The sequence below is a fragment of the Phyllostomus discolor genome, chromosome 6, assembly GCF_004126475.2.
Source record: "Phyllostomus discolor isolate MPI-MPIP mPhyDis1 chromosome 6, mPhyDis1.pri.v3, whole genome shotgun sequence".
Taxonomy (NCBI): domain Eukaryota; kingdom Metazoa; phylum Chordata; class Mammalia; order Chiroptera; family Phyllostomidae; genus Phyllostomus; species Phyllostomus discolor.
This window is the reverse complement of record NC_040908.2, coordinates 166,747,242-166,773,571: the sequence shown is the minus strand read 5'-3', so window position 1 is coordinate 166,773,571 and position 26,330 is coordinate 166,747,242. Positions and strand designations below refer to the sequence as shown.

The 26,330-nt window shown below is 59.4% G+C and overlaps 1 protein-coding gene across 3 annotated transcripts in view; it reads left to right on the top strand.

Annotated features, from left to right (window-relative positions):
- PC (pyruvate carboxylase) overlaps nt 1–26,330 on the top strand; it is a 96,435-nt gene that overhangs the window by 45,584 nt on the left and 24,521 nt on the right. The window contains exon 1 of one of the 3 annotated variants that reach the window (XM_036029756.1): nt 22,770–22,889. The exons of 1 other annotated variant lie outside the window; for it this stretch is intronic. Coding sequence is in view for 1 of the 2 variants with exons in the window: in XM_036029755.1 (XP_035885648.1) it covers nt 23,923–23,928 (6 nt within the window). In the remaining variant the exon portion in view is untranslated. Of the gene's footprint in view, nt 1–22,769; nt 22,890–23,905; nt 23,929–26,330 lie in introns of those variants that run through there. One more of the 3 variants, XM_036029755.1, reaches the window with a different exon arrangement.

Here is a 26,330-nt window from a genome sequence, read left to right as displayed (position 1 = left end):
TCTGGCCCTGGGGGTATCCATGCAAAGGCCTGTGTCCCCTCAAGTCCGCTCTTCTCTCAGAACACAGGGCTCCGTACTTCCCGGGGCTAATCTGGCTCAAAGCTAGGTGGCTGGCTTCCTCCGTCTCGTCCCAGGTGCCGAGTACCGTGAGGAGAAAGGTGCCCGGTTTCACAGCGCCTCTGGGCTGCCGGAAAGCGTCCCGGAGAAGCTCCCGGGAAAGGAGTGTGTGTGCCCAACCACCTGAGCCCGTCTGACCGCCAGGCTCCCCCACCCTTGTCCTCCTTTTGTCCAGCTCTTCGGGGTTGCGAGTTTAAAGGGCGCTGGAGAAATAGTGGAATGTTAGGATGTATTTCTCCTTCCAGTCTGCCTGCCCCTCTCACGAGGAATGTTCTACTTTTACGAGGAAAACTGGGAATATTTGGGAATAGACACTGGTTATCCGTAATAATCAGACCCACTGAGCTCTCACGAACAAGCCTGCAAGGCACGTGTGGTCAATCCCCAGTTTACAAATGACAGAATTGGGACTTGGAGGTAAATTGACTCGCCCAAGGTCACACAGAGCAGATCCAAGGTAAAACCCAGGTCTGTCTCACTCCAGAATCCTGTTCTTCCCTCACGCCTGGCTTATCCTCCATGAGAATCTGGTGTGTCTTTCTACCCCCCCACCCCCCACCCTGCCCTCAAACCATCCGTCACTGGCATATCCAGAGCATCTAGTGAAGTGTCCCAGTCCTTCCTGATTTCAACAAATTCCTGCCCAGGGCTATTCACCCAGAGCGCGTACCTTTTCCTGAGTACACTAGGACTTTCCTTCTTGGATCGGGACTGGGGCCATCTGTTTTCTGCACCAGGGTCCTGAGGGTTTCACCTCCCTTCCAGCAGTGGGGACAAATGTCCCTCTCCTGGCTTCCTCCCAGTGGCGCGGGGAGAGTGAGGTAAGGTATGGAAAATGCCTGAGAAAACGGACTGAAATCTGTGCTGTAGAAACGCCCCTCAGACCTTCCGTGCCCCTGCCCGCCCTCCTGGATGAGGCTGAGGCCTGCTGTGGCCCTACTCGGACCGCGCCCTCCCGCGCACCCACCCAGCAGGTCGCCCGCCAGACGGCCGGTCTCAAAGCGGACGTGGGAGTCAGTGGCACCTCTCTGCCTCCGGTAGGGAAAAGGCTCCGGGTGACCGCATGGATGCGGGAGGAGGACAGGGCTAGCCCGGCTCAGCAGGCAGAGCGCCACGCACAGGGAGCCTCTGCACAGGGAGCCTCCGCCCGTCCTTCGTGCACCGCGGTGTCCCCGCCAGCCCGCTCCCTCACTAGTCCTGGGCAGTGCCCCCAGTGGGTGTCACTCTGTCCTTGCTCTCTGGGTTTTCCCCTGTCTGCCTTTGTCAGGGCTTATTCGTGATTAGCACCCTGCCTTGGTGGGCTGGAGAGGAAGCAGGAAGCTCTGGAGAAAGACGGAGAAAAGGTGGAATCAGAAGTACGTGTGCAGGTCAGCATCCTGGACCCGGGAGGAGTGAGCAAGTTCCCTCCCGCACCGAGTTTTCATTTAACTCGTGGGTCTCCTGGAGGCACCGGGCACTCCAACCAACCTCCCCCCCTCCCCCCCAGGCCCTCTGCCCCGTCAGGGGCCCGCATGTCATTGGCCGGCTCAGCCCACGCCCACCACTTCCCTGCTCCCACCTGCCCTGTCGGGTGGGCGGTGAGCTTGTGAACCAGGGAGCCCTCTCTGACTGATTAACCGTGGGCTCTGGAAGCCGAGCAAAGATGCAACAGCGAGTTACTGGCGGGGCTTTCTCCAAGGACTCCCGCCAGGGCGCAGCCTGGTGTGCTGCTCGTTTCGGCGATAGTGGGGTGGTGCCCAGTGGGTGGGAACTCCGTTCTGTTCTCCAGTGGCGTGGCGGTTGGTATAACACTGCATTACGTGAATTGATCTGAGTGGGGTTAATAGTTCCTTCAAGCATTTAAAAGCCTTGCTAGTGAAGTCACACCAGGCCGGCGGCTCACAAGAGCCACGAGGTAGCATGTCCCCTCACGAGGAATCCGGACTCCTGGCCCCGTGGAGAGAAAGCGCCACGGCGTCCCCAGGTCCCCGGGACATTTCCAGGCACAGCAGGGGCTTGGCAGGAGGAGGAGGACCTTGGACTCCTCATTGTTTCTCCTCCCAGTGGGTGCTCTGCCCCTTTTCTGAGGCCAGAAGCTCTCTCCTGGCCGGCTCTCCTTCCCTGGGCCCGGCCCCCCTTCCGTTGTAAAACCCAGACCCGCTGCCCTTTCACCGTTCCACCAGAGTCCACGGGCAGTGACTTTGACCGCCCCCTCCCGGCTCACCCTTGACCTGGTTTTGTTTTGTGTTCTTCCCTCAAACGGCCTGTCCAAGGTCTGCCCCTGAGCAAGAGACTGGCTCACAAACAGCCCGCCTGTGCCCTGAGCTGACTAGGGGAGAGGGCAGCTCTGGGAAGGCATTGACAGAGGCCTGGGCTAAACTCCGGTCCTGAACAGGCGGCGCGCGGAGGCCCCAGCTCGGGCGTCCCGGCACCCGGAGCAGCGCAGCCTCCCCGGAGCCCCGCTGCCCCGCTGCCACGGTAAGGGGGCTGCCGTTCAGAGGCCCCTTGAAGCTCACGGTCCTGGCGGGTGTGCCGCGCTGTGGCCATTGCTTCTTTTCCCTCTGGAACCCGGCAGCCTCCTAGCATTTTAGAAAGGAGAGGGCCGAGGGATTCTGGGAAGGTCCTTAGAGACAGGAACCCAGGGGAGGGGATGGGGCTCACAGGCCTGTGGGGAAGGTTCTGGTCAGGGATGGGCAAGGCAGAGGAGCCCAAGGTAGCAAACCCTAGCTGACCATGAATATGGGTTCTGCCTGAGACATCGGCGGCGGGGTCCCAGAGCTCGGGCCCAGAATGCCTTGGTGTGGTGGTGACAGTTGGGGGGAAGGTCACGTGATTCCCTAGACTGGGGTCTCCTATGGAAATGGTGGCGCTGCCAGGGGTCAGAGAAGGGTCTGCTCTGAGTCTAGCCCCAGGTCAGGGGCCCAGGGGTCCCCACGCGCTGTGCTTCAGAGACTTGGCCATCCTGGGCCTTGACGGAGCGCTCTGGAGCTGCGGAGCCGCAGGGCCCGTCTTTCCCGCGGGAGAGGCCTGTTCTCGATTGGCGTGGCGGCTGGGGTGACCCCCGTCAAATGAATTCGTCTGGGGGGTGGTTGGGCAAGCATGTGAAAACCTTGCTAACAGCCGTGCCAGGCCACTGGCTCGTGAGAACCAGTACGTAACATGTGCCCTTGCAAGGAGCCTGGGGAATTGAAGGGCTGGGATCGGCTCCCCCCGAGGTGTGAGTCTGTGACTGGAGCCTGGACAGTGGAGAAGGGAAAGCGTGTAGCTGCTCGCCCCGTGGGAAACCCGGTTCCCGCCACTTGCGCAGGGCTCGCCGCTTAGACCCGAAAGGTGAGAACCTCTCCCCTTGGCTCAGAAGAAAACCTTTCACTCAGTTCAGGGGGAGGAGAAACTGATTAGGGCCCCGGTGGCTCTGGTTCTTATCTTCAAGTGCAAACAAGCCAGACTCCCCTCCCAGCTGGGCTCGCATTCCTGTCCCTGGGACAGGGATTTGAGAAGGAAGAAACGGGCTGTGTACCTGAGGGGTCCCGGGGACAGGTGAGAGGAAGGGGCAGGGGTTTCCCTCTGACCCGTCCCCAGGGTCAGGAAGGAAGGCGCCTCTTCTCCCCGGTGCTCCGGACCAGGGATGGAGGGACTCGGCTCCCGTGGCTCTGTTCGCTGTCATGTCTCTAAGTGACAGTTGTCATCAGGAGGGCGCCTGGGGCACAGAGACAGTCAGCACTTACCAGTCTGGGAGGATCTGGAATAACCTTGCGTGTGCACTCGGTCTCCCTCTGACTGGAGTGAAATGTCAGTCCGTGAGGACAGACCTCCTGTCTCCCGTTCAGCTGTGTCCGCAGCAGCTGGCACGTGCGCGGGCTCGGTGAACATCGAGTGAAAGAGCAAATGAATGCGGGGATGAGTGAAGGCTTTTTCTCTGTTTAGCGTTTCACCACACCTTCCCAACTTCACCTGCCACCAGTTCCACACCAGACTTCCTGTCTGATCGGCATCTACTTTGTGCCGCCTGACCCTGACCCTGACCCTGGACCAGCCAGCCAGACCGTGTTTGCAGGGAGAAGACCGCTGACCCCAGCTGTCCCCTCTCACTGCCTGCCCACTCACCGTGGGGCGGGGGGCCCGACACCCTGGGCGCCGGGACTGTTCCTCTGAGCCCAGGCCAAGTCCCCTCCCCCACAACACTCCACTGCCCTCTCCCCGATGGCTCGCCCTGCCCCGGGCCCTTTTCTCTCCCAGCAGCTTCTCTGCGTGTAGCAGGTACTCAGCACCCCTTACGTTTGGGGTGCGCTGGTCTTGTCTCCTCACCAGGTAGTTTCTTGAAGGCAGAGGCCATGTTTTATATACTTCCCTCTGTCCCTCTGTCCCTCTGTCCCTCTGTCCCTCTGTATGTTGTGGGCCTTAGGGGCTCCATAAACGCTTTCAGCTCTGGTGTGAAATCGGGCCCAGCCCTTCGCCTGTGCGCTGTGGCCGACAGCTTACGAAACGGAAGGGACAGCCTGAATTTTCCCACACGACAGGTTGCTTCATTGTCAGCCTTCTGTGCTGGAGGATGAAGATGTTTCATAGCTGAGCTAACAAGTTTTTAACCTTTGTAATAACACTTCTGACATCAAATACGTGGGTTTTTTCCTCACACCAACCAATTCTTGTACTCTCCGCGGACACCAGCAGGGCGTCCTGCAGTTCAATCAGTTCCGACACCAACTACCCAGTGTTAGCGCAGACCCCACGGGGGAAGGCCCAGCCCCGCAGGTGGCCCCGCTCCAGATGCCAATGGCAAGGCCAGCCTCCCTCCTGAGCTCCTGGCCAGTCGCCTCTAGACCGGAGACTCCGTGATCCCTCCCTCAGTTTTGTTGATTTGCTGAAACAGCTCACAGAACTCAAAATGTGTTACTTATTATCGCAGTTTATTGTGGGGGATACAGGTGAACAGCCAGAGGAAGAGGTGCATAGGGCGAGGTGTGGGGGGGCCCCCGTGCAGGAGCTTCTGTCCTGGGGAGTTGGGGTGCACCACCCTCCCAGCACATGGATGCATTTACCTACCTGGAAGCTGTCTGAACCCTGTTGTTTAGCGTTCTAATGGAGGCTCCGCTACGTAGGCAAGATTGATGAAAACGTCGGCCACTGGTGATTAACTCAGTCTCCAGCCCTGCCCTGCCCAACCCTCTAATCTCAAGGTTGGTTTCTCGCCCAACCAACCCCCCCCCCCCCCCGCCCCATCCTGAAGCTGTGTAGAGACCCAGCAGGAGTCATCACTCTAGCACAGACTCGGGTGTGTTTGAAAGGGGCTTATTATGAACAACAAAAGATGCCCCCGTCTCCCCTACTCTCAGGACATTACGAGGGTTTTAGGAGCTCTGTGCCAGGAACAAAACCCAAATGTATATGTATGTATGGGAGTGGACTGGGACGCACGTGCGGGAGCAGTGACAACCCTGCTGGTCAGTCAGTGGGGGCGGCAGGTGCTGTTACGTGAGCACAGGGCCGTCCCATTCAAAATGACTGAGCCAGTAGAGCAACGAACCTGCAACAGATTTTGCGTTAAGCTTAAACCGTTTGGATGATTCCGAAGGCTTTCGGGGACGATGCAGTGAGCGAAGTGCACATGAAAGCGAGGCATGAACGCTTCGGAGAGGGCCGAGAACCTGCTGGAAGCGATCCACGCTCTGGAAGGCCTGCCGCGAGCAGAGCCCCTGAGAACGCGAGCGTGCGCGGGCTGTAATCAGCAAAGGCCGGCGACTGACAGAGAACCAGAAGCTGATCTGGGGATTCCCAAAACCAGTGTGTCCGGGAGGTTGACACAGGATCTTGGCACGAAGCGTGTTGTGGCAAAAGCCGTTCCGTGGCTTCTACTAGAGCAGAAGGAACGTCGCGCTGCCGTTGACTTGGTTTCAAGCCGCTGCCGATGAACCAGAGTTCCTCAAGGAGGTCACCACGCCGGGACAACCGTGTGAGGTGCCAAGGCGCCTAGGTGGAAGGGGACTGAGGCGCATTGTCCTGTGTACAGTGTTTCTTGTATCTTCTTCAGTAAATGCCTGTTTTTCATAGCACATGGTGGGATACTTCCGGGACAGACCCCATATTCCGTAAAGACCACGGCATCACGGACATGCAGAGAGGCAGGGTGACCCCCAAGGTCATGCGGCCAGAGGGTGGCAGCGGCGGCATTTGAACCCCAACTCGAAGGCCTTGCCCTCTCCATGCAGGCGCAGCAGTGCAGGGGCCGCGGCAGCGGGTGGGGGCACACGGGCCCCCCCTCTCTTCTCCGAGGCCGTCGTCCTCTGTGGCGGTCCCTCATGCCCTGCCCCCAGGATGCTGGCCGCCGTTCCCTTCATCCTTCTCTTTATCCTGCGGGAGGGCGGGGGGTTTTGTACGTGGCGCCGGGCTGCGTGGCGGGAGGCAAGCAGATGCTGCCGGAAGGCCCCGTTTTCCTCACCTGTAAAATGAAGCTAACCCTGCCCTTCCTACCTGTCTTGGTCGCTGTCAGCAGCATATGAGAGCGTCTATTAAAGCGCCTTGTAAACTGTGGAGAGCCATAACAATACTGTTAAATATAATTATACTACGCAAGTGATGGTATAGAGCTGTCATATGGTGTAATACCCACATTACGAGTGCTGGGAAGGTGACCTGGGTGGTGCCTTGTCCAGGGCTGGCCTTAGCAGACACGTGTAGCTGTCATTAATGACTGTTTTCGCCATTGTTGTGAGACGCCACCTCTTCCTCCAGACAGGAGCAGGTGGCACTGGGCAGGCATCCTCGCGTACGTGCCCTTGGGGTTGGGACCGCGGAGATGGGAAAGGCGGCTTGTCACCTGGGGTGTTTGTAATGCACTTACCGTCTCGGTCCACGCCCGGTTTCCCAGTGAGGTCTGCAGTTCTCGGCTGGGGTGGTTGCCCCTCCCCAGGGAATTTGCAGCGATCTGACTCCTCCCAGCTGGGGAGAAACTGTTCTATTCAAATGAACACCCCCCTGCTGCTGGTGAGCACACAAGTGAGACTTGGCCGGCTGGTCAGCCCGCTCAGGGCTGTTGCCAGAGCTCCCAGCGGGACGCCCCGCTCCCCCCTCCCCCCGTACGTACTTCAGGGCACAGGCCAGTGTGCGTCTGTGAGCCCCTGGCCATTTCTGCAGAGTCCCGGAACACCCCAGGGGAAGTTCTTGCTCCAAGCCACTGGGTGCCCAGTTGGCCTCCCTCCACGGATGGGCAGCGTGACCGTGATGAGGAAGCGCTCTGATAGGGGGGGGGGACGAGGTATGGCTGTGACCTGATCCAGCTGGAGGGGCAGGAGGCCCTTCACATGGTGGTCAGAGGCCTGGGATTGGCCAGGGGCAAGCGGGAGGGTTGAGCGGGAGCAGATGGAGACCGGTGGGCAGGCAAGAGAGGGTGTAAGCTGGTGCTGGCTCGCAGATCTCCAGTCTACCCACAGGCAGTTCGTGGGAAGTAGGACAGGGTCTAAGGCCCGGTTCGGAACCGTGAGCCAACCAGAGTGTGCGTGCCTTCGGCTCTGAGACTGTGGCCACTCAGGTGTTCATCCTAGGTTTGTTTCCACACTTACAAAGTTGTGCCCATGAAACCTGCCTTACAAAGTTTCCAATAGTTAAAGGAGATAGCGTGGTTTAAAGCAGGCCCTGGCACTCAGCAGCAAGCCCGCGCCAGCGCAGACGGTATTGGTGGTTTGGCGCTGCCTTGTGGCCGTGGTCGTCAGGATAAAAACCAGCAACGGTGGGGGCCTAGGGCTCATGTCTGGGAATCCTCTGGCCCACTTTTCGTGCTTGAATTGCAAAGCAGAGAGTGAAAGGTCAAATCAGGGGGATACAAAGCTACATTTTCCAGGGGGTCAAGAATAGGGAGAGAAAGCAGCAGCAGCCACGGTCAAGGTCACGTCCTATCGGGGTTGCTGTTTACTTTCTTCCCTCCGGGAGCTGAGGCTCCTTGCCACCGAATGCCCTTGCGATTTCTCTGGCTCTTGGACTCGGCACTTTGGTGACCGGTTTATCCAGAGAACCAAGTTTTCACACCGAGCGAGGTCCCGCAGTGCCTGCCCCTGGGGGACGTCTGGGCTGTGGGTGTCTCGCAGAACGGCAGTCAAGTCCGGCCAGGAGTGCTGACGTCACACGTCAGTTCTGAATAACTGGATCTGCCGGTGTCAGTCAGGCGCCCGAGGGAAGTTAAGGCACCCGGGGGGAGCAGCAGTGCTAGGCCTGAAGGGGTCAAGAGGAGAAATAACGTTTTCTCCAGACTCCAGAGAGGGTTGGCAATGTGGAGGCTGGAACGCCCACCAGAATTGTCATTGTCATAGCAGCAGGACACAGCCCTGGGCAGAACGGCAGCACCGAGGCCAAGAGAGAGCGAGGAAGACACGCCCCATGCCTTCTCCTCCCACCCTCCTCTCTCTGGTTCATGCCTGCCATCGGCTAAACCTGTGGGCATCCGGCCAGCAAAGGGCGTAGGTGCCTCTGTCCGCAGGGACAGGTTCCCCCGGACACGGAGCAGGGCAGAGATGGGGGGCTTGGGGGGTGAGCGGAGAGTAGCTAGGAGAACCGGGAGAGGGACGGCTGTGGCCCGTTGAGGGTCAGAGTCGCTGCCGCTTCGCAGTGGGGCGTGGGGGACCTTTACCTCCCAGTCAAAATCAGTCACGCGCTTCACATTTGCTGATCTGGGCCAGTTAAGGGAGATAAGGAAGTGAGAGGAATACAGATTGGAAAGCAAGAGGTAAGTTTATTCACAGCAGACCTGATCTTGCAGAGGAAAAGCTGAGGAATTCACTAAAAATCTATCAGAGCTAACAAGGGAGTTCAGCAAGGTTGCAGGACAAAGATCAATTTCCAGAAATCAGTTGTACTCCTATATAGTAGCAGTGAACAAACTGAAAAGGAAAACGATTATATTTACAACAGCATCAAGAAGAATAAAATACTTAGAAATAAATTTAACAAAGGAAGTGTAAAACTTACACCCTGAAAACTATAAAACTGCTGAAAAAAAAAATTAGTCCTAAACAAATGGAATCCCCACGTTTGTGGGTCAGAAGGCTTAATATATTCTTTACAAGATCTCATTTATTTATTTTTAGAGAGAGGGGAAGCGAGGAAGAGAAACATGGATGTGCACGAGAAACATCGATTGGTTTCCTCTCGCACGCCCCCAGCCCGGGAGCTGGCCCGCAGCCCAGGCACGTGCCCCGGCTGGGAAGCAAACCGGTGACTCTGGTTGGTGTGACAGCACCCAACCCACTGAGCCGCACCGGTCAGGGGGAGAACACTTAACACGGTTAAATGGCAGCGCTCCCCAATTTGGTCTACAGATTCAGTGCAATCCCTGTCGCAATCCCAGTTGCATTTATTTCCAGAAATTGACAAGATGTTTCTAAAATTTATATGGAAATAAATGCAAGGGAGCCAAAAGAATATTGAAAAAGAACACGGAGAAGTCACACTTCCCGATTTCAAAACTTACTCCAAAGCCACAGCAATCAAGACGGTTACATAATAGGCCCTGACTAGCGCGGCTCAGTCAGGGAGATGTCCAGCAGAGAGAAAGGTCGCTGGTTTGATTCCCAGTCAGGGCACAATGCCTGGGTTGTGGGCCAGCTCCGTGGGTGTCATGTGGGAGGCAGCTGGTCTATGTTTCTCCGTCTCTCTCCCCGCCCCACTCCTCCCACCTTCTTCTCTAAAATCAATAAACACATCCTCGGGTGAGGATTAAAAAAAATAATCATAATAATCCAATTTAAAACTGGGTAAAAGATCTAAATAGATATTTCTCCAAAGACGATAAACAAATGGTTAGTAAGCACATGGAAATACGCTCAGTGCCATTAGCCATCAGGGGAATGTCAATCAAAACTACACTGAGATGCCACCTGCTAGCCGCGGGGCTGGCCAATCCGAGAGGCACGAGGGCCGGGGGGACGTGCAGGTGAGCAGCCGCTGCACAGAGCAGTCCGCCAGTTCCTCGCGCAGTTAGACACGGGGTGACTGGGTGACCCAGCCGTGTCACTCCTAAATGAACACGCACGAGAAACGAACACACACGGCCACCCTCAGGCTCCTACACAAAGGCTCATGGCAGCATTGTTCGCAGTGGCCACAAAGGAGTGCCGGTGCAAGAGGTGTCCAGACCTGTAGAGAATGTTTATGTGTTTGAGCCAAACTGATGACATGTGCCGGGGAGGCGGATCTGCAATGCTCCCGAGAGTAACAGTTTGCAGGCTCTTTTGTGCATTTGAGATTAAGGAGGGGACATGACTGTACTACTGTGTGGAGTATGGATTATAGCTCAGTTAAGCCAGTAAGACACACACACTCCCCCCCCCCCCACCCCCCCGCCGCCTTCTCTCTCTCTCTCTCTCTCTCTCTCTCTCTCTCTCTCTCTCTCCTGGCCCCGGGAGTAATTCAGTAAGCTAAAAGACCGACTTGGTGAGGCAACTTACTTAGTGTTTTGTAACTGCCGGCCCTGGCGCCCTAGCTAGGCACAGGTGCACCCTTGGCCTCTTCTCTGGGTCTTGGGGTGTGGGGAGACCCCAGCTCAGGCAGAAGATCTTCACTCCAGCTCAGCCGTATTCAGTTCAGCGAGCATTTTTGGGACTGTACTGGGAACCAGGTACCACACCGGGTACGCGCGTGAGAAAACGGGCTCTGGAGTTGGCCAGGCTTGCTGACTGCTGGGTGGGCTGCTCCCTGGAGGTCCTGGGAGCCTTATTTTTCCCGTCAGTAAAAGGAAGGTCGATCCCCATGCGACCGTGGCGCGAATTAAGTGACTAGAAGGCGCCTGGGCATGAGTGGACAGAAGGCGGAAGTTTCCTTCTAGTCGAATGTCAAACGTAATTGAAAAAAAAAAGTTAAAAATTCCGAAAGAAAGAAAAGAGGGAGGAAGAGAAAAGGCGTTAAGAGAAGACACAATATAAATCAGCGCCTTAAAAACGAATAGTTTTCATGTCGTGGAGACTGTTAAAAATTTTTCATTTTGATATTCTCACAGGCTCATTCGTGTAGCAGAAAGGCTTCTGAACCACCCCGGGACGTGGAGAGAGGGCCTCGTGCCTTTCTTCGTGGCTCTCCCTCCTGTTCCGACTGAATTAGGCACTCTGCGCTCCGGGCCTTTACAAAAGAAACAGAGGCCTCTTTATTTGGGTTTCCTAAGCCAGAAGGGGAACTGGAGAAGGACGCTGCTCACGCAGCCCCCCTTACTGCCGGTCTCTGGGTCAAGGTGGCGTGTTCGTCTGTCTGGGTGGTTTTTCAGAGTGGCCCTCAGGGAGGTGAGGGAAGAGCCAGTTTCTGCGCTGCACTTTCACCCAGGGTGGCCGGCTGCAGGCTGCCAACGGGGTGTCTCTCGGGGGTGGGGGGGTCAGAGTGAGGCAGAACCTAGCGAGCCAGGGCGGGTGAGCTGCGCCCTGTATGCGGTGTGCGTGGCTCCCCGAGGTGGGGAAGGGGGTCTTTGCTGACTTGGCACCGCTGGGCTGGGGACCCACTTCTTAGGTTGTCTGTTCTGATCAGGTAGGCTACCCAGGTCGTGCTGTGCTCCAGAACAGGGCCCTGCTTGGGCCTCGGCTGCCCTGGGGTCCTCCGCTCACGGCCCCAGCCCCTGCCCATAGGAAGCAGGTCCAGTCCCCGCTGTTCAGCCTCCCAGTGCTGACCCCAAACTAACATTTAGAATAAAGGCCAATCATGCGGCAGGTGCTGTTCCGGGCACTGCCCATGCGTTAACTCACTTGATCTTTGTGACAACTCTGTGCGCAGTTGCTGCTAACATCCCTGAGTGGCAGGTGGAGAATCGAGGCCCAGAAGTTAAGTGACTTGCCCGGAGCTGGGCGGGGGAGGGGGGGGCTTGCCGGAGCCCTGGTCCAAGCCCACACAAGTGGGCCCCCAGTGTCTCTGGGTCAGCCCCAGCCGTATTATGTCAGCAATTGGGAATTCTCTTCAGGTGTTTCCTTTCCCCTGAGACCCAGTCGGAGCGTCGGCACGGCTGGCTCACTGAGGTTGCCAGATGAAATGCAGCATGCCTAGTTCAATTTTAATTTTAGATAAACAACAAATAATTTTAGAGTATCAGTATGCCCCCAATATTGCATGGGATCGTCTTAAATATTTATAAAATGCTGCTTACCTGAAATTCAGAATTTAACTGAACGGTTTGCACTTTGATTCACTAGAACGTGTAGCCCTCAGCTCCGTGGCATTATCTTGGCTGACACAGTCAGCAGTTTGGGAGGAGACTGAAGTTATTGGTTTTGCTGCTCACATTTTCCTGCCAGGTTGCACTGAGGGCTCCAAAACTCTGACCCATGGTACATTTTATTTGATCTATTTATGAGAGACAGACAGACAGACAGACATCACTTTGTTCTTGCACCTGTTTATGCATTCAGTGGTCGGTTCTTTTAGGTGCCCTGACCGAGGATCAAACCTGTAACCCTGGCGTAGCGGGAAAGCACTCTAACCCACTGAGCTCCCCAGCCAGGACCCATGGTACATTTTAAAGTAAAACATACCTAATGTCTAAGCTCCAAGCATGTCTAACTTGCGTTTTTCTGTAAAGACGGAATATTAAAACAGCGTTCTGTAGGAACAGGTCGGAAACTGCTTTGCTTCTCCTTCTCAAAGGATAGACCATCACAACAGAAACTTAAGAAATCTTATACAGTCAGTTTCACATTTTGCTTTTCCGGAAGAATGTCTTGACTTAAACTAACTTATTCAGAAAGCCAAACTCTTTTAAAACACCCGCAGAGGGAAATGCCACTGCTTTTTCTGATCGGTGTCTTGTGCCGAGCTGACTGGCCAGACGTTTCTCTTCAGGCTGAACCGCAGCCGCCTCTGGTGCAGCGTGAACTCGTCACTCCCGGCGCGTGGAGCAGCGGTGGCTGGCGAGGAGCTCGTGCGTGAGCAGGAAGCCCTGCCATCCGCACATCTGTCTCCTTGGCCGGCCGCTTCTCCAGCTGTGCCTCCCGGGACGTGCCGCCTGGGTTTCTCAGCCTGGAGAGCCACAGTGCAAAAGCCGTTTTGCATTGGTCCTTTCAGACCTTGACCGAGTCTGTGCATTGGGTGACACCTTGTTGGGTGGCACCTAAGCAGCTACATCCCTGTAGCTGCCTGTGGCCAGATGCTGGGTTTTTGCACATTGGGGCTGTTCCGGAACACGGAGATGCTTTGGTCTCAGGGGGCAATGGCGCTCCGTCCCATTCAAGGCCAGTGTCTGCCCCGAGCCCCAGAGCCCGCCTCCCCAGCGTGCTCCAGGGTCTACTCGCGCTCCCACCTCTGTTTCTGCAGCTCTCCTCTTCCCCGGTCCTCTGCTTCCGACTCGTTAGACGTTGTCTCACGTCTGCCGCCTGCACAGTGACGAATAGAGTCGTGTTTACAATGCATAAAGACTTAGGACGGCCCTGCCCGGTGTGGCGCCGTTGGTTGGAGCATCGTTCCTGTAAACTAAAAGGTCGGGGGTTCAATTCCTGGTCAGGGCACGTGCCTAGGTTGTGGGTTCGATTGGGGCATGTACGAGAGGCAACTGACTGACATTTCTCTCACATCGATGTTTCTCTCCCTCTTGCTCTCCCTCTCCTCCCCTCTCCTCCCCTCTCTCTAAATGCAATAAGCATGTCATTGGGTGAGGATAAAAAAAAAACTTAGATAACTCAGGAAGAAAATGACAACCAGCCCAGCAGAAAAAGGAGCAAATCATGTGAACAGGCAGTTCATCAAAGAGAAAACCTAACATTATCTCCACAATCATGCGAAAATATCCGATTTTACTGCTAGGCAGGGAAATGAAAATTAAAACAAGATACTGTTGTACGCCCGTGAGATTGGCAGCAATCACAGCCTGACGGCGGAGGAGCCAGCAGAGACGTGGGGAAATGGCAAATCAGTCATCCTGCCGAGGGGCTGCAGAAGTGACTCGGCCTCGGGGGCCGCACGGCAGCGTTAACGCCCGGAGCGTGCCCGCCGCCCGGTGTAGCCAGTCCTGTTCTCGGCATCGACCTTAGAGGGGCCCTGCGTGTGTTGTGCGTGGGACCAAGGTTATTCATCTTCAGCATCTTAATTAACTTTTTAGCATGACTGCTTTCAAACATACGTAAGAATGGAGCGGGTAGGACAGTGACAGTACCTGTCGCCCAGCTCCAGCAGTGACCGTTTGCCCGTCCGTACATCATAGTTCTCACGGGTTAGAGCCGAGAAGCGGCCGGTGGGTCCCTCCTTTGGGCACGGAGAGACTGTGCGCTTTATACTGTTACCCAGCCATGAGCGCCAACGAGCTGGGCCTACCTGCATCAGTGGGAACAGATTCCACATATCATATTGGGTGAAAAAAGCAAGTTAAAAATGACGGTAAATTATCTATGGGAAACTTAAAGCATGAGCAGGGTGTTCTGGGGGCCCGTATGTCCGACCGGTGTGAAGTCGACAGGGGAGCCGCACCCCGCGGCCCTGGGGTCTGCAGCCCCTGGGCGCTAGGGGAGCGTGGGAACGCAGCTGTCTGTGGGGCCTGTGTTTCCTCTTGTTTACTTTAACTGTGAGTAGTCCTACTACTCACTTTAGACTACTTTTACCAGAGCAGTCCGTGCGGGCACTTGGGGAAGTCACTCAGTGCCACGGGAACCTCCCTGCCCCGGTCCAGCGCAGCCTCCCTGGCCGCCTCCGGTGAGACAGCCCCTTGACTCCCAGCTGCTTCCCCGCCTGCGTCCAGACAGCGTCTGGGTTTGTTATGGACCTGCCCCCACGGGAGGTGCAGCTGCCTTTTACCTGCTCCCCCGCCAGCCCCTAGGGGTGTACCTGCAGCCCCTGGTCCCCTCGGCGTGGCTAGGTAACCATTTGCGTGGAAGCACATTTTTGGTTTTTACATTATTGAAATCAAATCAATGTTCACACTTGGGAATACCGAGTGTGTACATGGTAACATTTTCCAGTAAAACTTCTCAGTTTCTGGGAGTTACCATTTGCCTCCTCCCTTTATCGCCAGGCACTTTGTCAACTGTAACTGCCGCGGCCTCTCTGTTGTTTCAGAGGCTCCGAGTGGTCCTTGTTTAAGCCTCCCCATCTCCCCCTGGGGAAGCCCCCACCCCTGGGAGCTTTCTGGCCTCCGCCGTTGTGCCGTGGTCCTCCAGGCCGCTGGGCAGGCCGAGCTCAGGGCCTCCTTCACCACCGCACTGTGGACCCTTCCCCTTGCCTCCCTCTGTGCCGGCCCCCCTCCCCGGTCCCTGCACCCCGAGGCTTCCTCGGTCTTGGTTCATTTATTCCCTTGTGTGTCAGTGTCCGTCCCCCGGGAGACCCCCCGGCCACCCCCGGGCCAACGGGCATGTGGGCCGGGCACATCCGAAACATCTTTATCTTGCCCCTGCACTCGATCCACAGTCTGACCGGGTGGGGGCCCCAGGCTGGAGGAGAGCGTTTTCCCTTGGAAGGCGCTCCTGGCCCAGGTCGCTGCTGAATGAAGACCGGGATGTGACCGCCCAGTCCTTGTTCTGTTTGCAAGTGTAGCAGCCCGAGGGGTGGCCCCAGAGATACTCAGTCCTCGTCCTTGGGGCCTGTGGATGTCACCTGATGAGGGGAGATCGAGCCTTTGCCGATGTGAGAAGGTGAGAACCTCGACACGGGGAGATGTCCCCGGACTATCCGGGAGCTCAGGGTGCCTTCACCGTGTCCTCCGGGGGGGAGGCAGCAGATCCGACACACGCTGCAGGGAAGGCCGTGCGAGCACGGCCTGGAGCGATGCAGCCACCAGGAGCTGGAGGGGGTGAGGAGGGACACTCACTCCCCTGGAGCCTCTGGAGGGAGCAGGGCCCCGCCAGCACCCCAATTTTAGCCCGTGCAGCACGCTGAACCCCCCTCCCTCCCACACTAAAACAGGGCGCGTTTCTGTCATTTTAACTTCCCCCAAGTCTGTGGCGCTTCCTTACGGGAGCCCGTGGGCTCCCCGGGTCCCATTTTCAGGGGGGACCTGGGGCATCACGGGAACCTCAGAGAGCTCGCTCAACCTGAAGGGTGTGCCCTTCAGCCTCAGGAAACGTTCTGGATCATTCTCCCTGCGCCCCTGGGTGGGGGGGGGCTCCTGGCGGCGGCGGGGCGCTGGGTGCCCTGCACTCAGTCTCGTGTTTCTGGGCCTCTTCTCCCGCTTGCCCTGCGTCCGTCTCTCCGCTGTGCTTTCTGCGTGACGCCCCTGCTGTCTTCTGATTCTCCTATTTATTATGTTTTAAAGCGTCGTCAACTCTATTTTTAATTTCCTAGAGCTCTCTCTTGTTGCCTTTTTAAAATAGCTGCCGCCTCTCAATGCAATAGTTTCTCTTCTCTGGGGAGATTAATTCCAGCTTTTTCTAAGTATCTGCTCTGTATACTACTTTCCTCCTCAGGGTTCCCTTGTTCCAGTTCCTACTCTGTTTCGGTGAATGTTTTGGTGATTTCCTCGAATGGCTGGTGACTGGGGCCATCTGTTCACCAGGGAGACTGGCACCCGAGCCAGTGGGGGTGTCTGTGCACGGCGTCTTCACCCGCCGTGGGAGAGGCGACTGCAGGCCGCCCCGGTCTCCCGGCGCCCTCTGAGTGTCAGGGGCCACAGGAGTTCAGTCTCGGGCCGGTGCTTCTGACCGATGAGCCCTCAGTGTGCTGCCTGGGGCTCCGCCTGGGGGCCACCCTATGGAAGCTGGGGTCTGCGGCCTCGCCGTCCGTCCGTGTGTAGACCTTCCACGGCTCCCTGTGTTCTGTCCGTGCCTCTGCCGGCCTGGGCCACTTGGCCGGGTGCGGCCTCTCTGGGGGCTCTGCCTCTTCTGTGAGGTGCCAGTGCCTGGGCACTGGCTCTGACACCCCCTAGCAGCGTGCCCTGGGGCACACGACCACTTCCGTCCTGCTGGGGTCTCAGTCTGCACAGGCTTGGGCCTGGGGGTGCAGGCGCACTCGTTCAGGGGTTGTCGGGAGGGCCCTGCGGGCGACTACGGAGGAGTGTGCAGGGGCCGTGGGTGTTGGCTGTTCTTGTTCTGCTGGGGGCAGGGGTTCCCTGGCCGCCTGTGGTGGGGGGATGGGCCTGGGACACCCCTCAGACTGTGATCAGCCTTTTTGTTTGCAGCCCCGCCTTCTGAGGCACCCGGCCCGCCAGGTTCCGTACTTCCCGGCAGCCTGTAGCTGGAATTCACCTGCCTGTTCTCATCCCTCGTGGCTGACATGGTCCACCCACTGGCCGCCGTCCGATTTATTGGCCTCTCGTCCGCCGCCGCGGCTTTCCCATTCGTTGTCCATGGGGGCTTGTGCTCTGAGTCTTGTGCGCTCCCGACTGAGCTAGCTGGGTGCCTGGGTTTGTGCTCTTCTTTGAAGAAAGGTCCTCTTACTGACGTTTTAGAGGGATTGCGGGGGTCGGGGGAGGGATAGGAATGAACCCTGCGTGTGGTCCACTGCATTTCACCAGATCTAGTTCTTACCGTGAAATGTGAAGCAAATGTATCAACTTAACTGGAGTGACATCAGCTTATTCCGGGTTCTGGGTCTTATATTGCCAGATGCACTGTCTGTATTTTTTAGCCGTTTAATTAAATAAATAAATAAACAAATGCCCCTTGACCCCAGGATCCTCTAGCTCATCTGCCCTTCTCCTCTTACCTGAATATCTGCGAGTCCTGGTCCAGACTTGGGGGAGTTTGCAGCAGACACCCCCTCGCCTCGCACCCCGGTCCTCAGGGCTCATTTCTGCCCCCCGGGAGCCCCGCTGAGGCGCCCAGGAGCCCGCTGCCGTGACTCGGTGGCCGCTGTTCCCCTCCCCACCGGGGCTCTGCTGCCGCAGACACTGGCCGTTGCCCAGGACCCTCGGCCCTGACGGCGGCACTCCCACTGCCCCCGCGGGTCCCTGGGTGTCCCCCTGCTCACCCAGGTTGGTGCGTGTTTTTCGCTGTTCCGTCCGCCCCTCCTGCCCTCCCCTTCCCTCCCGAGCAGGCTGCAGGCAGCTCCCCAGTCTCCCTGCCCCGCCCCGAGCTCTCCCTCCACATCAGACCCACACTCCCGCTGCCCGCTGCCTGCCGCCCTGCCCCGGGGGACAGCCTGAAGTTAACTGGAGCTCGTCAGGGTCACAGCTGAGCTCGCTGGTCTCGCTGGTCTGCACCCACCTCTGTGTTCTGTAACTTGGCGTTCACCCCTTCCCTTAAAACTCGGGCCCAGAGGCACCCCACCTGTGGCCTCCTCACCCGTCACCTGGCAGGCGCTGGCATGCTGCCTCTGGCGCGTTTCCCCACTCGGTTACAGTAGAACACGCTTACAGTAGAACACGCTTACAGTAGAACACGCTTCCTGTGTGCCCCCATCTCTGGTCTTTCCTCCTCAGAGCCAGCTTCCTCGGCATGGCCGGAGCGGCTGCTCTGGACCGCAGATCCCTTCTCCTGCCCCGTTTCTCTGTCCCGTCCGTCCCCTGACACTTCAGGTGCCGTCCGTGCCCCTTGTCGTGCACGCAGGCTCCCACCTGAGGGCCAGGTGTCTGCCCTGGCCTCTGGCCTCAGTGGACTTCCCCAGGCTGCCTGTGGCTTTGTCACCGAGTCAGAGCTGCCTCCCCACCGCCCGGCCTGTCTCTGCGAGGTCTTCCTGCTGAGCTCCCCGTGCACCCACCGGCTGGCGCTGGCCCCTGCTCCAGTTTGCGGCCACCCACCCAGCCTTTCCTAGCCTGGAGGGGGCGCTGGTCACCACCCTGCATAGCTCCGCCCTGCTCTGGAGTTCCCTGCTGGGCCCTGCGTGAGGATGAGCAGACGAGAGAAGGGGGCGTTTTCAGGCCTGTGCTCCCCGGCGCCTGGTTTTAGGGACTCTGTGAGTGCTGGTGGGGAAGTCTGCTCGTTTCCTGAGGCTGCCAGAGCAAAGCACCAGAACCCGGTGGCTGACGGCACAGAGATTTATTGTCTCACAGTCCGAAGGCCACAAGTCCACAGTCAAGGTGCTGGCAGGGCCGTGAGCCTTCTGACCGCTCTAGGCGAGGACCCTTCTCTCTCTCTCTCTCTCTCTCCTCGTTCCGGTGCTTTCCAGCCACCCTGGGCATTCCTGGGCTTGTAGGTGCGTCTCCCCGGCACGGGGCCGCCTCTCCCTTGTCGTCACGTGGCCTCCCCTCCGCGTGTGTCTGCCTGTGGGCCCTCGCTTCTGGGGACACCGAGCACACCGGATGAGGGCCCAACCCAGTGACCTCACTTTCTCTGACTGCCTGTAGGAAGACCCTATTTCCAGCTGAGGTCACCGTCTGGGGGTCTGGGGGTGGGACCCCCACATGTCTCCTTGAGGAACACAAGTCTGGCCATACACTGGCACCCACTCTCCTGCCCCCTTGGAACAGTGGCGAGCTGAATAAGCGAGCGGGGGTCCTACGCGACCCTCCAGCGGGGGTTGTGGACCGTGAAGGGGCCAGGGGGCTTTCCGGGCCACCTGCACTGGTGTCCGGCTCCCTGCACAGTGTTGTCTGGCTGAGGCTGAAGGGGAGGCCCCGGTGCCTGTCGCTCAGCCCTGGCAGGGCTTCCTGGCCCCCAGACCCAGTCTCTTCGCGGCCCCTTCTGCGGATCTCGCCCTTCTGCCTTCCGGTGCCAGCACTTCGGGCTCCGATCTGTGTGTGAGGGGCCCTGGTGTGTCCTGCTCGCCCGTGCGTGCTGTCCCTAGCAGGGGCCACGCCTTACTGATTGTTGTCTGAGAGCTCTGCCATGCTTCTGGGCTCATGCTACTCTGCAAACTCACGGTGTGACCTGGGAAATCCGTCTGTCTGTCCATCCTGCCAGCCAGTCCTCCGTCCATCTGCTCACTTGTGTATTCACTCTTTCCCCAGACATTTAATGCAGTGTCAGGCACTGCGCAGAGAGCTAGGGAGGCACGAGGGGACAGAATAGACGGAGGGTCCTGTCCCCAAGTCCTCCCAGTGTCCTGTTGCGACAGGTGATTTAACAGCAAGTGTTCGTTCCTGAGGACACAGACACGACCTCTAGGAAAGCCCCCCCTAAACAGGAGGGCACAGGCGGGGCAAGAAGAATGACAGAAGTGGAGGGGCTGCCCCAGGGGGAACATCCGAGGCAGCGGGGCTGTCCGGGAAGGCCTCCCCAGCAACCGTGGAAGGACGTGGAGAAGCGAGGGCTCGAGGCCTTCCCGCTGTGGGTCAGGCACCGGGGCAGGTGTGTGCGGGTCGGCAGTAGCGCTCCTTTTGCACCAGGGGGCAGTGTTTGCCCTGAGTCTTCCTGCCCTCCAAGGAGGCTGGGACCCGGCAGCCACTGACCTGCCAGCCAACCCCCTGCTTGTCCCTGTACTTCCCTGTCATTCCCCCGAAGGCTCTGATGCCCCTAACTCGCCGCCTCTCTCACGGCCTCCTGCCCCCCAGTCCACAAGTCCCCAGGGCCCACACAGTGCTAATTGTCCCCGTTGTCCTCGTTCCACCCTCTCCTCTCCCGCCGCCGCCTTAAACCCAGGGTTGCCGGGGTGATGTGGAGCCACGCTGTCCTCTCAGGGCCGAGCCGCTGGGCCGTGCTGCGCCAGGCCGCGTGCCGTCCCACTCCGCACCATCCCCGTCTTTGGCATTCTCGTTCTCTCTTCTTCATCCGCCACCCTAACTGTCTCTGTGCCCCCCCACCCCCGCCCTCGCCCTGTCCCGTCAGGCCCCCCACCCAGAAGTCTCAGCCTTGGTCTGCCCCCTCTGGGTACTCTGGCACCTACAGGTACAGCCCGACGGTCAGCCGGTCTCCTTCCATCCGTTGCACTGGCTGCCCTGGGGGGTGGAGAAAGCGGCCCGTCCATCTGTCAGAGGCTCACTCCTGCCCCAGCGTGAGGTCTCTGCCGGGGAGTCTTTCTTCCCGGTTCTGACCTGCTTTTGCTGGCTGCTGCTGCTGCGGCCGGCGGAGGCCGGGACAGAGCCTGCCGGGGTGCGGGTGCTGCTGGGGGTGGTAGGCAGCAGGCACAGGGGAGCCTGTCGGTCAATCCGGAGATTCCCAGGCCCGTTTCCGACCCGCTCCCCCTTCTCGGCCGCTCCGGCCACTCCCCAGCAGGCCTCTGAGCTGTGTGTGCCCGGGGCCTCTGTCTAGGCTGCAGGCTCCAGGACCAACCCGCAGGCCGGCCTCCCCCGAGGCTGAGCCCCGCTTTTCCCTCCTCTGTGCCCCTGTCCGCAGCTGCCTCCTGTGGCCGGTGGAGATGCTGTGGGAAGATCAGGGACGTTCAGGGGAGAAGCGCTGCAAACCCTCACAGGACCGCCTCTGATCCCGTGGGGCTGCCCCGGCCGAGGGCGTGTCCACCCTGAACACGGTGCCCAGCCGTCTGCACCCAGACCTAGACGGAGGTGGCCCAACAGCGGCTACCAGAGGCCGCCCGGGAGGCAGTTCAGGCCTGAAGTGGCGGGATTTCCAGTGCCATCTGGATGACTTGTTGGACAGACAGACAGACACTGCGCGTCAGGGCCGCACGACCGCCGGCCCCGTCAGCCGCCTCTCCGTGGGGACGGGTGGAGGGCGGCAGTGGCTCTGCTGGAGTCCTGGTCCGTGGTGTAGTTTTATCAGCAGCGGAGTCTGGTTTCCGAGCGCCTGTCACACTGTGCTGCTGAGGAAAGCCGCCACGTTGCCCTCTAGTCAGGCGGTGACCCCCTGAGTCGTGCCGGGCAGGGCTCCCACTCTGGAGACAGGCGCTGGGCTCCACACTCTGGCCCTGCTGGGCAAATGTGGGTGCTACGTAACCCCACCACGCTGGCCCACCGTCTGCACCAGGGAGCTATGGGGGTCTGAGGGCTCCCGAGCTGGTGCTCGAGGCACATCCGCCTGGAGCCCAGCGCCCGGGGAAGCGTGGCACCTGCAGGTGCTGGCTGGCCACGTGGGCGGGGCTGGGGGAGTGCTGGACGTAGAAGTGACACAGGCAGGTCGCCAGGCGCAGGCAGACAGCGTCCAGCCCTTTGCCCTGCCTGGCCCCGCTGAGCGGTGCAGGCCCTTCCACGGCGGGCTGGTACCACTCCCTCTTGGAGGGGGAGGCCACCGGGCTTTGACTCTGTGCTGAGGGAGAAAAGCGAAGCTTGGAGACGAGTCTGCAGTGTCTGTGGGGTCACGCTGAGAGGGCAGAACAGGTGTCCCACTCCCTGGTGGCTTTGCCCGCCAGCCGGGTGTCACGGGCAGGCCCCAGGGAGTCCTGCTGCAGCGCTCCCTGACCCTCGTGCACAGCCTGAGGCTGAGCAAGCGAGCGGGTCTGGCTGGCCGCCGGCATTTGCAGAAAACAGCCAGGCGGCCTCTCTGGGGCCGCCAGCTCCCGGACAGCGGGGGCGCCGGGCAAGAGTCTCTGGGGGATGCTGGTCGCTTCCCTCCGAGTCACCGTTTCCCCGTCTCTGAGGCCAGAGCTGGGGACTTCTGCTCGTGGTCCTCACCAGCTCTGAGCACGGCACCGTGGTGTCCCCAGGCCTGTCCCCAGAGGCCAGAGACGGGAGGAGGTGCTCTGGAACCCGGCCGTGTTTCTGTGTGTCCTCGGGTCCCAAGCCGGCCATGGGGGTGTGGCGGACGGTTGTCACGTGTGACTAAGCTGTGTACTGAGTCGCAGGGCTGCCCAGGCTCTGAGGGGTGGTGTGACTCACGCCCACTGTCACCCACAAGGGCACCTCGGGGCCAGCCTCTTCAGACCCCACTCTGCCTGCTGGCTGGTGTGTCTGCACCTTTAACCTCGGGGGCAGCGTGAAGTCTACTGTCCCCTTCCTTCCCCTGGTTTCGGCCTTGGCCGCTGCCCTCGCCTCCAGCGACCTGGTGCCCGAGAACTTTGTATTCCGGGGCCAGTGACGGCAGGCGGGGCGGCCGGCTGCCTGCGGCCTCCCTTGGCGGAAGCAGTTCTGGGCTCCTGGCCGGTGAGGGGTGAGTGATCTGGGGAAGGCACGGCCCCGCGCCCGCCGGTGCCCGAGTCGGGTGTGGGTCTGCGGTGGGTGCGGTCTGCCGTCGGCCTGCACAGGAGCCTCCTTGTGTGCTGGCCCCCGGTCCCAGGGGGCCCGCCCAGTCCCCTGCTCTGGGGTGGGTGGGGGGTAAGAGCAGTCAGTGCTGTGGCCGTGAGTCTGCGTGTGGGGGTGTGGGGGGCAGGGGTTCCCCCTCGCCCCTGCGGTCACCTGGGAGGAAAGGCTGGTGGGAGGAGAGAGAGAGCAGCTCGGGGCTTACGGCTCAGTGATCCCCGGACGCCCTGCTGAGGTTGGGGTGGCGGCCCCCGATTTTACCAAGGAGCTGAGGTCTCAGACACCCAGATCTCACGGAGCGGGGGGGCAGGCAGAGCTGGGGGCAGCCCCAGGCCTGCCGGCTCTAACCTCAGGCCCGACTGCCCTTGGCCCCACTTTCCCGCTGCCTGACCTCGGCCCAAGGGCCCTGACCTTTCCCCTCCTCTCAGGCTGCTCTCCAGGGCCCCAATTGCTCAGGTCCAAGTCCAGGCCGGCGCTCTTCCCTCAGCGGGTACATGAGGTCCCACTTCAGCATATTTCCTTGGGCTGGATTTCCAGAATGTTGGTGACCCGTCCCAGGGGTAGAAATACCTTACAGGCCCTTGCTGGGTTTTGCAAAGGCTCTCCGGGGAGCCGACACGCAGACAGCACCGTCTGGGTCTGGGCCTGTCTCTGGCCGGGCTCTCCCGCTCGGAACTCGACCGTTTGCAGCGCTCCTGCCGATTTAAGGGCGGAAAGGGCGCCTCGCTGTTCTCTTCCCACTGTGATGCCTTCTGGTGACGCGGACCTGTTCACGGCGTACTAGCCTCTCGTGTGTACGGTTGGTTCTGTTGCCGTGTTGTCCTGAGGGACCCCCTTGCCTGTTCTTGTCTTCGCCCGATGGAGTAGTCGGGGTCTCTGTCCTCTGCCCTGTCCTCACAGGTCCCGCCTGCGGCCCCCAGCAGAGCAGGCGTTTGGGAGCCGGGATGAGGGTGACATTTGCTCTTCGGTGTGGGTGCCAGCGTCTGCCAGGGCCTGCCTGCTCCCGGCCGCTCGGCCTGGGACGGCTTTGCCTCCCGGTGGGCGGGTTGCCCACAGCAGGGCTCAGAGGCTTGGGCCAGCTGCTGGCCGAGATGCAAGGGGGCTAACAGGGTGACACCTGCCGTTCACTGGGCAGTAGGTAAGGGGTGAAGGCCCGTGTGCCCAGCCTCGAGCTCTGAGCAGACACTCTGGCACCCACGGTGAGCGAGGGCTGCCCCCCAGGGCTGCCTCCGCCACCAGCGTCTGCTAGGAGCGTGGCCTTTTTCGACCCTTATTTTGAAATAATTTCAGACTTACAGAGAACTTGCAAAAGCAGTACAAAAAGTTCTCTTACACCCCTTACCCAAACCCCCAATGCTGACATCTACCTCGTCCGTTTCATTGTCTATTTCTCCCTGACCCACCTGTGAATTGCGGGCATGATGCCCCCAACCCTCTAAACACAACGTGCTTTGTTCTAAGAATGAGGAAATTCTCCAAGATAACCACAGCACAGCGTACAGGAACTCAACGTGGACACAGAGCTGCTTAAAATGTGCCGGGCGTCTCCCTAATGGCCTTTGTTGAACAGAAGTCCAAGGCCCAGGGCAGGATCACACCTGCATTTCCATGTTCTCTTTGAACCTAGCTCTCCAGTGTTTGTCTCTTGTGAACTTTGACATGTTTAAAGAGTACAGGCCGGCCCTGGCTGGCGAGGCTCAGTGGATGGAGTGCCGACCTGTGAACCAAAAGGTCGCCAGTTCGATTCTCAGTCAGGGCACATACCTGGGTTGCGGGCCAGGTCCCCAGTGGGGGGCGTGTGAGGGGCAACAGATCTGTTATCTCTCGTACACTGATGTTTCTCTCCCGCTCTCCCTCCCTCCCCCTTGCTCTAAATGTAAAATAAAATCTAAAGAAAAGAAAAGAGAGAGAGTACAGGCCAGTTGTTTTGTGGAATGTCCCTTAGTTTGGGTCTGCCTCACGTTGTCCCCTCATTAGATCCAGGCTGTGGCCCGGCAGAGGCACCCTTCAGGTGTTCCTTGCCCACCCCCCTCAGGAGGCACGTGACGGCCACCACATGCCAGCGATGTTAACCCCGATCGCCCAGTTCCCGTGGTGTCTGCCAGGTCTGTCCACTTTGCAGTGAATAAGGGGGGACATCCCCCGCTTTAGAAGCTGAACCAGAGCCCAGCCAGACTGACGTCATGCCCATGCAGCTGGGTTGGACCCAGGCGCAGCCTCCCGCCCAGGGCTCGGCTGGTCTTGAGCGGTGGCCCGCACAGTCCTCACCTCGCTGCCTCCCGTGGCCAACGGCTCCCCGGATCGCATGCTCCCCCTCATGGACGTGGTGCCTCCTGGCTTTCCTCCCCTCTCTGGGGCGGCCCCTCGGTCTCCTTCATTGGCTGGTCCTCCCCACCCAAGGCTCCACGTCAGTGGCGGAAAGGTGCCGGCCTACCCCTCTGGTCTGTCCTCTCCCGGCCGATCTCCCCCAGGCCCGTGGGCTCGAACACCGTTCCTTCGTTCCTTCGCTGGCCGCATCCAGGGTCGCTGCCTGCTCCGGTCTCTTCTGGGGGCCCCACCCCACTGCCAGTGGGGCGGCTCCTCTCCAGTCGCTCCTGCTGCAGAGAAGGTCATTCCTGCCCGTCCGCCCGCCCTGGAGCCCGCCCTGGAGCCTGCTGTCTCCCCCTCGTCCCCCACCATGGGTCTTTCCGTGAATCTGGCCTATTGAACCCCCCACTCTCTCCCCAGTTTTCAAAAAATGTAACATGAAATTTTTTTTTAAGATTTTATTTATTTTTAGAGAGGGGGCAGGAGGGGAAGAAAGAGAGGGAGAGAAACATGGATGTATGAGAGAAACATCAGTCAGTTGCCTCTCACACACCCCCCACTGGGGACCTGGCCTGCAACCCAGGCATGCGCCCTGACTGGGAATCGAACTGGCGACCTTCAGGTTCACAGGCCGGCGCTCAATCCACTGAGCCACACCAGCCAGGGCATCTCCCCAGTCGTGTGCATTCCCCATTGCTCCCTCCCTGGTCAGGGGCTCTGTGTGTCTTATCTCGGCCTCCGTGCAGCCCCGAACAAACATGCAGCCCTCGCTGGGTGCCGATCCAGAGAGCTTCCCCGAGTGCATCAGGTCACCACCCCCCACCCCGCTGCCACCCCCTGGCGCTTGGAGGGGAATGAAGAGGCTGGGCAGAGGCTGGGGGACCCAGAGCCGAGGCCCTGTCTGCACCGCCAGCCTCACTGCACCCCTAGGCATCCCTGCCGCCCTGCCCTTGGCCCTGGCTCCTGAGCGCGTCCAGCTCGTTCCCCCGAGGGCCAAGCCACCACCGTTCCTCCCGCCTGGCGCTCTCCCCAGACCCTCCTGCTC